The sequence below is a fragment of the Diaphorina citri genome, unplaced genomic scaffold, assembly GCF_000475195.1.
Source record: "Diaphorina citri unplaced genomic scaffold, Diaci psyllid genome assembly version 1.1 scaffold698, whole genome shotgun sequence".
Taxonomy (NCBI): domain Eukaryota; kingdom Metazoa; phylum Arthropoda; class Insecta; order Hemiptera; family Psyllidae; genus Diaphorina; species Diaphorina citri.
The window spans coordinates 84,084-96,881 of NW_007378131.1; the positions used below are offsets into that span (position 1 = coordinate 84,084).

General features: G+C 37.8%; 1 protein-coding gene across 1 annotated transcript; it reads left to right on the plus strand.

The window, feature by feature from the left end:
- Nucleotides 1-315: 315 nt before the first annotated feature.
- LOC103511297 (putative polypeptide N-acetylgalactosaminyltransferase 10) lies at nucleotides 316-8,786 on the plus strand. The gene is made up of 8 exons (XM_026825102.1): nucleotides 316-874; nucleotides 1,305-1,455; nucleotides 3,994-4,168; nucleotides 4,863-4,901; nucleotides 5,186-5,302; nucleotides 5,863-5,956; nucleotides 7,036-7,216; nucleotides 8,484-8,786. Exons 1-8 carry the CDS (start codon nucleotides 601-603, stop codon nucleotides 8,767-8,769), a joined length of 1,317 nt encoding a protein of 438 aa, XP_026680903.1. The 5' UTR covers nucleotides 316-600; the 3' UTR covers nucleotides 8,770-8,786.
- The last annotated feature ends 4,012 nt before the right edge of the window (nucleotides 8,787-12,798 follow it).

The window sequence follows — 12,798 nt, forward strand, 5'->3', positions numbered from 1 at the left end:
AGTGAAGTAATGTGTTGCTAACTTTTAATTTAGATTATAAAGGTTTAACAGGTAAAGTTCAACTTTTCTTTTATCACTTGAAGATTTTCCTTATCAAAAAGATGACACAAATGCACAAAAACAAACGAGGTTGATTTTTTTTCGTGATCAAATAATCAGATTAAAATCAACCAATGAAATCTTTTGTGGACAAAAATACTCTCTTCTCATTGGTTAATCACTGATCGATTGTTCAACTCAACGTTGCCAAACTCTAGGAGACAGCTGGCAACATGGGCCAAATTTCAAATTTTGAGGAAAATGAAAAATGGAAAAAAGTGGTTCTTTTGTGGAATAGAAAATAATAATTAATAATTACCTCTATAATCATTAATCCTCACTTTATTACTTTTCAATTTATCAAACACCTTCTCTACTGATGAGGTGGTAACTCCTCTATCTGCGTGTCAGTGTTTTTCTTTTTGATAATGTTTGATTCGTTGTCAAGAGGGAGTTACAAAATCCAAACCCATAGGCAAGTTTTCACTGTATCTTATCTAACTGATAAGAAAAGCATCAATTATTTCATAGTATCGTGTTAGTTGGGTTGGCGTTTCCATCATGAAACGTGGTATCAAGGCGCTGTGCAAATATCTTCTGGTGTCCATTTCAACTGTGGTTGCCACTGTCATTGTGTTCAACTTTTTGCGGAGTAATGAAAACCATCGGAGAGGTACTCATGGGACATTGCAAGGCCAGGGAATGTTTCCCATTGAACCAGAGAGCTTGATATTGGAGAGGGATTCCATGGTGGAGGCTGGCAGTCAGATGCACAGTGTGAAGAAAATAGATTGGCACAATTATGATCAAATTTCTGCCGAGAGCAAGAGAGTTGGTAAGTTCAAAAGAACTTGTTGACTTCTGAGTCTTCTAACTTAGCCTTTGGGTCAAGTTAGATGAGTAGGTAACAATCTTCAACTTAGCCTAAGGTTGATGAGTAGTTAAATTACAGATCAAATGTAGACAAGGAACAGAAGTTTTTTTTTTTCAATTGATTGCTAACATGATGCTACATTATTGACAAAGGATCCACTGGACAATAGAATACCTCAGTGGCATAGTGGTGATCAAAACACTCACTTTATAATGAGGAAGGCATGGGTTCAATCCCAGCCAAATGTATAGGATAATACTCTTTAGCCTAATGCTAATGCTGGGGTAAAAAGACTATTGCTATTTGAGTACTTCAAATTTTTATTTACTGAAGATTGGAACTTTGGATACTTTAAGTTTGTAAGTAATCAATATTCTATTTTTCCCCTCAGGTATTGGAGAACATGGGGTTCCAGTTCACTTGGATTTCAAGAAATATGACAAGTCCAAGTACGATGAACTCTTCAAAGTAAATGGATTCAATGCATATCTGAGTGACATGATCTCACTCAATAGGTCTATTCCGGACATAAGACACAAGGCGTAAGTATTTTCTCTAGGTTCTATACTTGTTCAATCTGCTAAGGCTAAAAACAGTGGAGTGGAGGGCTTAACACATTACAGCATCAAGGAGTTAGAGGGAAGTGACAACTTTAAATATAAAACTGAGAGCAAAGAGCTCCATGTGCTCTGTGCCCAACTCTAATTGTAGGCTAAGAAAAGAAGAAAAAAAAAAGAGAGAGAGAGAGAGAGAGATTTTGAAAGGTTAAAATGAAATTATCACTAACACAAGGTACTTGTACCTATGCTTTTAGGGAGAGGGGGGCAATGGATGGTTAATGTTATTGAACTTTTAGGTACCCTGGTACCTCCTGACATCATTAACACCTTATAGTAACTACCCCATTCCTTTTATTCTTTATTCTCCCTCATATCCATTATACTTGCTTTTGTGTTCTTGTCTTTTGTAAAGGTATTAGGTACCTATGTTACATGTTACACATTTACATCAGGATAAATTATCACAGTAAATTGAACTGATGTGTGTGTCTCTTTTCACCTATGTGATGATGAGAGGTATAAAAACGGTGATAAAATACTCTTTAGAAAAAGTAAAAATGTCCAGATGGTCATCCATCTCGATACCAACCACGTGCAACGTTGCTTAACTTCAGTGATCCATGGGGAACTAGTACATTCAACATGCTATCACTGCTGCACTGGCTATACTTTTTTAAGAGGTTTGATAGAGGGAACTGTAACTGCTAAGGATTTATCATCCCAAAATCAAAGAGAAAAGGAAGACAGGAGACGAGAAAGTCAGCTGTTCCGCGAACGAACATTATCTGCTTAGGATAAAATCTACCCCGGGGGGGAATCGAACGCGTGACCTAGCGCTTATAAGGTAGACGCGCTCACTACCTTGCAAGCTAACTAGGCTTTTTTTTATGCCCTTTAACTATGCGTTAAAACATGTCGTTTGCTATCTTTAATAGATATGTATAATGAAATTTCTATTTTCAGATGCAAGGATAAAAAGTACTTGTCTTCTCTACCTACAGTAAGTGTGGTAGTTCCATTCTTCAATGAACATTGGAGTGTACTGTTACGCACTGTATACTCGGAGTAGTGATCAAAACACTCACTTGATAATGAGGAAGGCATGGGTTCAATCCCAGCTCAATGTATAAAATAATACTCTTTAGCCTAATGCTAATGCTGGGGTAAAAAGACTATTACTATTTGAGTAGTTTAAAATTTTATTTACTGAACTTTGGATATTTTTAGTTTATAAGTAATCAATATTCTATTTTTCCCCTCAGGTATTGGAGAACATGGGGTTCCAGTTCACTTGGATTTCAAGAAATATGACAAGTCCAAGTACGATGAACTCTTCAAAGTAAATGGATTCAATGCATATCTGAGTGACATGATCTCACTCAATAGGTCTATTCCGGACATAAGACACAAGGCGTAAGTATTTTCTCTAGGTTCTATACTTGGTCAATCTGCTAAGGCTAAAAACAGTGGAGTGGAGAGCTTAACACATTAGAGCATCAAGGAGTTAGAGGGAAGTGACAACTTTAAATATAAAACTGAGAGCAAAGAGCTCCATGTGCTCTGTGCCCAACTCTAATTGTTTCAATCTGCTAAGGCTAAAAACAGTGGAGTGGAGGGCTTAACACATTACAGCATCAAGGAGTTAGAGGGAAGTGACAACTTTAAATATAAAACTGAGAGCAAAGAGCTCCATGTGCTCTGTGCCCAACTCTAATTGTAGGCTAAGAAAAGAAGAAAAAAAAAAGAGAGAGAGAGAGAGAGAGATTTTGAAAGGTTAAAATGAAATTATCACTAACACAAGGTACTTGTACCTATGCTTTTAGGGAGAGGGGGGCAATGGATGGTTAATGTTATTGAACTTTTAGGTACCCTGGTACCTCCTGACATCATTAACACCTTATAGTAACTACCCCATTCCTTTTATTCTCCCTCATATCCATTATTCTTGCTTTTGTGTTCTTGTCTCTTGTAAAGGTATTAGGTATGTTAGGTACATGTTACATATTTACATCAGGATAAATTATCACAGTAAATTGAACTGATGTGTGTGTCTCTTTTCACCTATGTGATGATGAGAGGTATAAAAACGGTGATAAAATACTCTTTAGAAAAAGTAAAAATGGTGGTCACCCATCTCGATACCAACCACGTGGAACGTTGCTTAACTTCAGTGATCCATGGGGAACTAGTGCATTCAACATGCTATCACTGCTGCACTGACTATACTTTTTTAAGAGGTTTGATAGAGGGAACTGTAACTGCCAAGGACTTATCATCCCAAAATCAAAGAGAAAAGGAAGACAGGAGACAAGAAAGTCAGCTGTTCCGCGAACGAACATTATCTGTTTAGGATAAAATCTACCCCGGGCGGGAATCGAACGCGTGACCTAGCGCTTATAATGTAGACGCGCTCACTACCTTGCAAGCTAACTAGGCTTTTTTTTATGCCCTTTAACTATGCGTTAAAACATGTCGTTCGCTATCTTTAATACATATGTATAATGAAATTTCCATTCTCAGATGCAAGAATAAGAAGTACTTGTCTTCTCTACCTACAGTAAGTGTGGTAGTTCCATTTTTCAATGAACACTGGAGCGTACTGTTACGCACTGTATACTCGGTCATCATTCGTTCTCCTCCTTCTCTCATGAAGCAGATCATTCTGGTGGACGATTGCAGTACTAAAGGTAATTCGATTTTCTAATTCATACCGCCTTTGAAACAGCCCATTAAGCCCCACTGGAGCTTCATTTTTCTCCTTTACTGTAGGCCTGAATCCGAGCATCCACACGGCCCTGCTTTGTGAATAAAGTAAGCTAGAGCTCACTTGTTTCACTTCTCAAATGTCTGTTATTTGTCCCATGATTACTCTTGAAATGGTTCGTCAAATTTCATTATTCTAGGTGAGTTTCTCTATCCAATTTTCTTTTGAATTTCTCTTGAACAAGAAAAACTTGAACAAAACCAAAACATTTTCCACTTCTAGGTCGCGGATACGATTCCCGCCCGATTTTATCCTAAACAGATAAGGTTCGTTCTCGGAACGGCTGACTTTCTCCTGTCCTGTCTTCCTTCTCTCTTCGCTTGATATCAAGTCAGGTAATATCAATATACCATCACTGACATAAATATTATTAGCCGTTTTTCTTAGAAGTCAATAAATTCTTCTGTCCGGGGGACTTTAAAGCAGGGAGGATACCAGCCTGAAATTTCCCTTCGTTAAAGAAATATGTAGCAAAGGCAACTTTACCGGAGGTCGATGAAAATTGTGTAGCTGAAACCAAATGTCAGGGCTGATTGAGAGGATGACGTAAAACGCCGACCCCGTCTGAACACGGGAAAAGGCGAAGAAGGTGATTGAATAATTTGACATTGTTTTCTATTTCCAGGTTCTAGAGAAATACTGTGTGGATATGGAAAACAAGGACGCCTCTAGAAATATTATTAGCCGTTTTTCTTAGAAGTCAATAAATTCTTCTGTCCGCGGGACTTTAAAGCAGGGAGGATACCAGCCTGAAATTTCCCTTCGCTAAAGTAATATGTAGCAAAGGCAACTTTACCGGAGGTCGATGAAAATTGTGTAGCTGAAACCAAATGTCAGCCCAAAGCAATCACCCTGATTGAGAGGATGACGTAAAACGCCGACCCCGTCTGAACACGGGAAAAGGCGGAGAAGGTGATTGAATAATTTGACATTGTTTTCTATTTCCAGGTTCTAGAGAAATACTGTGTGGATATGGAAAACAAGGACGCCTCTAGTCCCCCACTTAGATTACAGGAATGTCTCAAACCTGGCACTAGGAAGAAACGGGGAGAGAAACATGAACAAGTGAGTACTCTGTTCCCGAGTTCGTGAGATAGAAATGATGAAATGGTTGAAAATTGCCAAAGGTATAATAGAAAACCCCAAACCCCATTGATGTGACGCGGGGCCCAGAATGGTCTGAACTCCTTTTTTTTTAATAAAATAAAATAAAAATGGAAAATTGGTAAAATTTCATTTTTTGAACAGAGTTTTTTTATACATTTACCTACGAAAAAAATATCGAAAATCAAATCATTTTATGTTTTTTTTTTATTATTATTATTATTTTTATTTTTCTTTATCAGGAGTTCCGGTTTAGAGACCTCGTGGTTTGGTAAGCTATAGACCGAGGCTTCGATGTCTTCCTCTCTCCTTGTGAAGATCCCGCCACTCAGAAGTGGAAAATATCTCATGTTAATTATACAGCACTGGCGAGCTGGCATGATGAGAAAGAGAAAGAACTGTAGATCTCGTGGTGAAATGCTCTTATCTACTCCTTTAACCTGGCTGGTCTTATCACTGACACTTTTAGAGGTGGAAATAATTGGTTTAATTTGTTGTTCAGAACTTGTCTTTCCAATCAGATCATCTTCAAAATCTACATCCCACCCATCAACATCAGCATCTATACTTGGTTTTTGGCTACTGATAGCATCTTTATTGGACTTCACAGGAATGGTGGGTGAGGTAACACTTGCTGAGCTGTTGGATTTTCCAGTCTGCTCATCAGCTGGAGGGGGTTGTTCAGGTACATGTACACTGCCTTCTTCAGAATTGTCTATCTGTTCAGAAGAACTACTTGATTGGTGTGTTTTGTCTTCAACATCACTGCTTGGTACACTACCTTTGTCAGGGATAGATGCACTTTCACATAATTTAACAAGGGTAGGAATATTTTCACTTTTATTTATTTCATTTGGTGAGGGTTGTTTTACTTCCTTCAACTTTGTTTCTTCTTTCAGCTCTTGAGAAGTTGGTTTTGTAGTTTCTTCTACAATGTTTGTTTTTCCTGGGATTGATTCAGAAAGAACTTTCACAGGTTCAGAGGATTTGACTTGAGGACTATCAGAAGTGGGAATATTTTCACTTTTACTTATTTCATTTGGTGAGGGTTGTTTTACTTCCTTCAACTTTGTTTCTTCTTTCAGCTCTTGAGAAGTTGGTTCTTTAGTTTCTTCTACAATGTTTGTTTTTCCTGGGATTGATTCAGAAAGAACTTTCACAGGTTCAGAGGATTTGACTTGAGGACTATCAGAACCCGGTAGACTTAGAGTTGTGCCTAGCTGCCTAGTCAGCACAATTGACTAGCGATTAGTGAAGGTATGACCAGAACAAAAGAAAAGTTACACATAGAAATGACAGAATCAGTAAGAGGGGCTCGAGGGGCTCTTAGTAAAGCTGTGATATCCAGATATCCACATCAATTGTGAAAGGTAGGTTTACACCGGAGGATAGTGTACTGGTAGAAAGAGCTCTCTGATTGACCACAGATAAATAGTTCATTATTTGGATTAGATTTCATTCTATAGACTGAACTTTTTCCCCCTCGAAATTTTCAGAGCCAATCGCCGAGAACTACAAAACGTGCGTATGTCCATTCATTGATGTGATATCTTATGAGGACTTTGGGTAGGTTTACACCGGAGGATAGTGTACTGGTAGAAAGGGCTCTCTGATTGACCACAGATAAATAGTTCATTATTTGGATTAGATTTCTTTCTATAGACTGAACTTTTTCTCCCCCTCGAAATTTTCAGAGCCAATCGCCGAGAACTACAAAACGTGCGTATGTCCATTCATTGATGTGATATCTTATGAGGACTTTGTGTTCGATGTCTTCCTCTCTCCTCGTGAAGATTCTGCTACTCAGAAGTGGAAAATATCTCATGTTAATTATACAGCACTGGCGAGCTGGCATGATAAAGAACAGAAAGAACTGTAGACCTCGTGGTTTGGTAAGCTATAGACCGAGGCTTCGATGTCTTAGAACTGTAAAACCGCACCGTTGTGGTTTGGTATGTCAAAGATTGCAGGTTTGATACATCCCGCGACAATGGCCAGAATAATGAAGCTAAATGGCCCATCACCGCGTTCTAGTGGTCTGGTATGCCAGGGGTTGCAGGTTCAAAATTACACGCTGCCCTGGTTGACTGCAGACCATCTCCGTGCCGTTGAGGTCTGGTAAGCCAAAGGTCACAGGTTCGAGATTGTTATGTTTGAGAATGAAGTTGGAAATGGTCTTTTCCACCAAAGGTGGGAGATATTTCAGGGCATGAAAGTTCGATATTTAAACGCGAAGTTTAAAGACTCGATTTCAAGATTTTTAAGGTGGCTTCTATAAACAGGCCTAGGCTAGGCTAGGCTAGGCTTGCGAGCGCTAGTGTTTGTTTATTTTGTATTTTTCAAGCAATCAGGCCTAACCTAGGCCTATTTATAAACACCACCTAAAAGCTAAAAGTCACCATAAAGCTACGTCCATATGAATGAAAGTTGGAAGAAACCATCAGACGTGTTGTTTTCATGACAAAGTGTGGACGTAGCTTTAAGTGACCAGTGGTTGATTCCATGTGCAGAAAAACAGATGTGAGAACTTGTTCGTAGAATAGGCCCCAGAAATGTTTTAGAAATAAGTAAAAGGTGCAATTAGATTTTTGTGGGCATATTTTTTTCCTCTTCTCTAATTTTTTATTTATAATTTGGTTAAAACACCCTCATAAGTTCTATCTAAGTACTTTTCTTGTTTATTAGTATTGTGACACTTTCCCATACTTTCTACTTTTTAGACGTTTGATAAGAGGGAACTGTAATTGCAAAGCTCTTATCGTCCCGAAATCGAAGAAAGAAGGAAGTCAGTATCGAAGAAATTCAGCCGTTCTGAGAAGCAGAGAACGAATCTGTTCAGGATAAAATCCGCCCCGGGCGAGAATCTAACCCGCGACCTAGCGCTTTCAAGGCAGACGCGCTACCCTCCAAGATAAAAAAGGAAAAAAATGAGCGGCATTATAATATGTGACTTTTTTCAGTCATCATACGGAATTTCTCTTTGGACTAGTTTGGACTGGTAGCGGGTGTAGTAGGGGGCCATTGACCAAACTAGTACAAAGAGAAATTTCGTATGATGACTAAAAAAGAAAAGTCACATAATGAATTCTAACAATTTAACCCTTACAGCTATATTCTAACAATTTAACCCTTGTTGTTTCAGGAGTCCTATCATGGCGGGCGGCTTGTTCGCAATATCGGCCCGTTTTTTCTGGGAGTTGGGTGGGTATGACCCAGGGCTGGATATTTGGGGCGGAGAACAGTATGAGCTATCGTTCAAGATATGGCAGTGTGGCGGTTCTATGGTGGATGCACCGTGTTCCAGGGTCGGACATATCTATAAGAAATTTTCGCCCAATCCGAACCCGGGCATTGGGGACTTTGTAGGCAAGGTGAGAATATTGCATTTACCACTAAAATGGAACACCTGTCTTTTTATATTGCAGTGATGAACTCTATTGATGGGGTCTTTCTGGGGGATGTTAAACAGGGAGTAGACCAGCTCAGTCTGGCTGTGGGACTTTAAACAGGAAGGATACCAGCCTGAATTTCCTTTGCTAAAGAAATAGCGAAGGTTGAGTGCGAATGGCATCTTTTGGGTGATTCGATTTTATAGTTGTTGAAAAGCTTTTCTTTTGTTCACAAGACTTTAGTTTCTGATGCGACGTCCTGTCTTTTCAACAAAGGGAGCAAAGTATGATGTGAAGATAAGTGTGATATGATGTGAAAAGAAAAATACGATTTGAAAAAAAACAAAGAAAAGATAGCATGTTGCATTAGAACTCGGGACTCTATGAGTGCTTTTTTCTGAAAAGGAAAGTCTTGTACTTTAACTTAAGTACAAGTTTAATTTTTCATGTTTTAACAAACAAACACAATAATAAGAAAAATAAATTAACTTCATACAAGTTCCTACCTAATTTCTTGTTTGATCAACATGTACAATATTTCCTTCTCTTCCCTATTTCCTACTTAATTCCGCCCTACTTATATACTTTATAAGCTTAACCCATCTTTTAGGTCTGTTTGCCCCTACATCTATAGTTCATCCAGATCAATGTGGCAGAAACATACAGCACTGGCGAGCTGGCATGATAAAGAACAGAAAGAACTGTAGACCTCGTGGTTTGGAAAGTTATAGACCGAGGCTTCGATGTCTCAGAACTGTAAAACCGCACCGTTGTGGTTTGGTATGTCAAAGATTGCAGATTTGATACATCACGCGACAATGGCCAGAATAATAAAGCTAAATGGACCATCACCGCGTTCTAGTGGTTTGGTACGCCAGGGGTCGCAGGTTCAAAATTACACGCTGCCCTGGTTGACTGCAGACCATCTCCGCGCCGTTGAGGTCTGGTAAGCCAAAGGTCACAGGTTCGAGATTGGTATGTTTGAGAATGAAGTTGGAAATGGTCTTTTCCACCAAAGGTGGGAGATATTTCGGGGCATTAAAGTTCGATATTTAAACGCGAAGTTTTAAAGGCTCGATTTCAAGATTTTTAAGGTGGTTTCTATAAACAGGCCTAGGCTAGGCTTGGCTTGCGAGCGCTAGTGTTTGTTTAGTTTGTATTTTTCAAGCAATCAGGCCTAACCTAGGCCTATTTATAAACACCACCTAAAAGTCACCATAAAGCTACGTCCATATGAATGAAAGTTGGAAGAAACCATCAGATGTGTTGCTTTCATGACAAAGTGTGGAGGTAGCTTTAAGTGACCAGTGGTCGATCCCACGAACAATTTCTCACTCCATGTGCAGAAAAACAGATGTGAGAATTTGTTCGTAGAATAGGCCCTAGAAATGTTTTAGAAATAAGTAAAAGGTGCAATTAGATTGTTTTTTTTTTTTTTTACCATCGTAAGTCATAAGTGCAACAACGTGGGATTTGAGTCACTTTTTTTTGGGTGATTCGATTTTATAGTTGTTGAAAAGCTTTTCTTTTGTTCACAAGACTTTAGTTTCTAATGCGACGTCCTGTCTTTTCAACAAAGGGAGCAAAGTATGATGTGAAGATGAGTGTGATATGATGTGAAAAGAAAAATATGATTTGAAGAAAACAAAGAAAAGATAGCATGTTGCATTAGAACTCGGGACTCTGAGTGCTTTTTTTCTGAAAAGGAAAGTCTTGTACTTTAACTTAAGTACAAGTTTAATTTTTCATGTTTTAAGAAACAAACACAATAATGAGAAAAGTAAGTTTACTTAATACAACTTCCTACCTAATTTCTTGTTTGATCAACATGTACAATATTTCTTTCTCTTCCCTATTTCCTACTTAATTCCACCCTACTTATATACTTTATAAGCTTAACCCATCTTTTAGGTCTGTTTGCCCCTACATCTATAGTTCATCCAGATCAATGTGGCAGAAATGAGTCATCAACCCAAAATGAAGGAACCAATCAGATTGCATGAAATCCTTACATTGTTGCAATTGAGATAAAGGTCTATTTTTGATAAACTCTCTCTTTTGTTGAAAGGCAGAGGTAGCTCTAAGTTCAGAGGTTGGATTCCAGAACAGGTAAGGTGGATATCGCCTTACCTGATTACCTGACTTTGTTTCACTGTTACTTTAACTTAAGTACAAGTTTATTTTTTCATGTTTTAACAAACAAACACAATAATAAGAAAAATAAATTTACTTAACACAACTTCCTACCTAATTTCTTGTTTGATCAACATGTACAATATTTCCTTCTCTTCCCTATTTCCTACTTAATTCCACCCTACTTATATACTTTATAAACTTAACCCATCTTTTAGGTCTGTTTGCCCCTACATCTATAGTTCATCCAGATCAATGTGGCAGAAATGAGTCATCAACCCAAAATGAAGGAACCAATCAGATTGCAGGAAATCCTTACATTGTTGCAATTGAGGTAAAGGTCGAAATGCAGAGGTAGCTCTAAGTTCAGAGGTTGGATTCCAGAACAGGTAAGGTGGATATCGCCTTACCTGATTACCTGACTTTGTTTCACTGTCGGAGGAAGCACTGTGCAATATACCTTCCCCTTTTAAAAAGATTCTCTACCATTGCACATGTGACATGTTTGGCAACAATGCCTATTTTTTTGCTGTCACATTGATCTGGACACACTATAAGCCTCAAAGTGGGGTTTTTGTGTACGAACTTATACTTTAGTGAACTTCCCCTGTATTCTTTTTTTACCTTTTTTATACACTAACTGTTTATTTTTTATCATTTTATCTTATCTTATACAACTTATACCATTTATTATTATTTCGTTCCTCCTGCCTACTTACAATTACTATCTTTAAGTTACTTTTTTTCCTCTGCATTTTAGTTAAATACATTATTCCCAGGTTTACAGTGTCATGTTAAAAGGCCAAAGTGCCTTTAGAAGAAATAGAGATTTAACGTGAGCCTGTAGACCAGGGGTGAAAAAAAATTGACTGAAACATTAACTAGCGTAAATGCCTTTTGATCCTACCACAGTTGCTCTATCAAGGTTGCTGGATCATTGTATTATTGATTGATTTTGTTTGATTAATGACCGGGTCCATAACGTGATTTTAAACTCCGTTTAATTTAACTCTCGGATTAAGCAATCTGATTAGCTATATTATTACGATAGTGATTAAAAAAAGGTATAAGGGACGGGCTATTGTATTCGCTTCGGTGTCGTCTGTCTGTGTGTTTGTTCCCATAGAAGGACTTATCCAAACCTGGTCGACCTATATATCAAATTAAAGGTCTTTTTACCAGGAACACGAAAGTGGTGGTGCAAATTTTGTCCAGAGAACCAAAAAAAAAAACAAAAAAAAAAAAAAAATGGTTTTTCGGGGATTTTTTTTCACCACATTGTCTCACACAAATGAGCTCAGATCTTGAAATTTGTCGCGGCGAACCTAATGAACTCAAAAGCGAGGAAAGTTTAGATAACAACTTCAAGTCTCGATCACTTTAAGACGCGTTTTAGCGTCACCTATGTTAAGCTACGCCCGAGCAAGGCCCAATAAATGGATGGGTGACCTGAAATGAAATAAAGGAAGAACGGCTCTAGTCTTGATTTTAAATCATTACATGAAAAGTAAAATCCAAATATCATAATACAATAATAATAAATAATAATATAAAACAAAACTGAATAATTAAACAAAATTAGTAGGACATAGGTACTGATTTCATCCTCTAATCACGATCGAATATAACTGCGGCTGAAAAATTCCCGGAGGGACGGGCCCAAAAAAAAACCAGGCTCAGTAAAAATCAACCAATCAAATGTTTTCATCCAAAATTTAAAATCGAGTTAAACTCACTTGTGCTCCGAGGCCATTGTTGGTTTTAGTTATTTTTAAGCCTCAATTCCAAACCCTCTATTATTACACTATGTGTTTGTTTCTAGGGGCGTAGTTTTATTATTATGTATTATTATTATTATTATTAAATTTGAATGTTCTTCATTTATTTTTAAACATGTATTAACAGATACATCTATGGGATCTCAAAGCAAAGAAA

Excerpts from the sequence above, each read along its gene's own strand:
- LOC103511297 (XM_026825102.1), top strand. The coding sequence starts at position 601 with ATGAAACGTGGTATCAAGGCGCTGTGCAAATATCTTCTGGTGTCCATT. Across the intron at positions 5,957-7,035 it reads TATTGGACTTCACAGGAATG|AGCCAATCGCCGAGAACTAC; the intron begins GTGGGTGAGGTA and ends CGAAATTTTCAG. Across the intron at positions 7,217-8,483 it reads GATAAAGAACAGAAAGAACT|GAGTCCTATCATGGCGGGCG; the intron begins GTAGACCTCGTG and ends TTGTTGTTTCAG.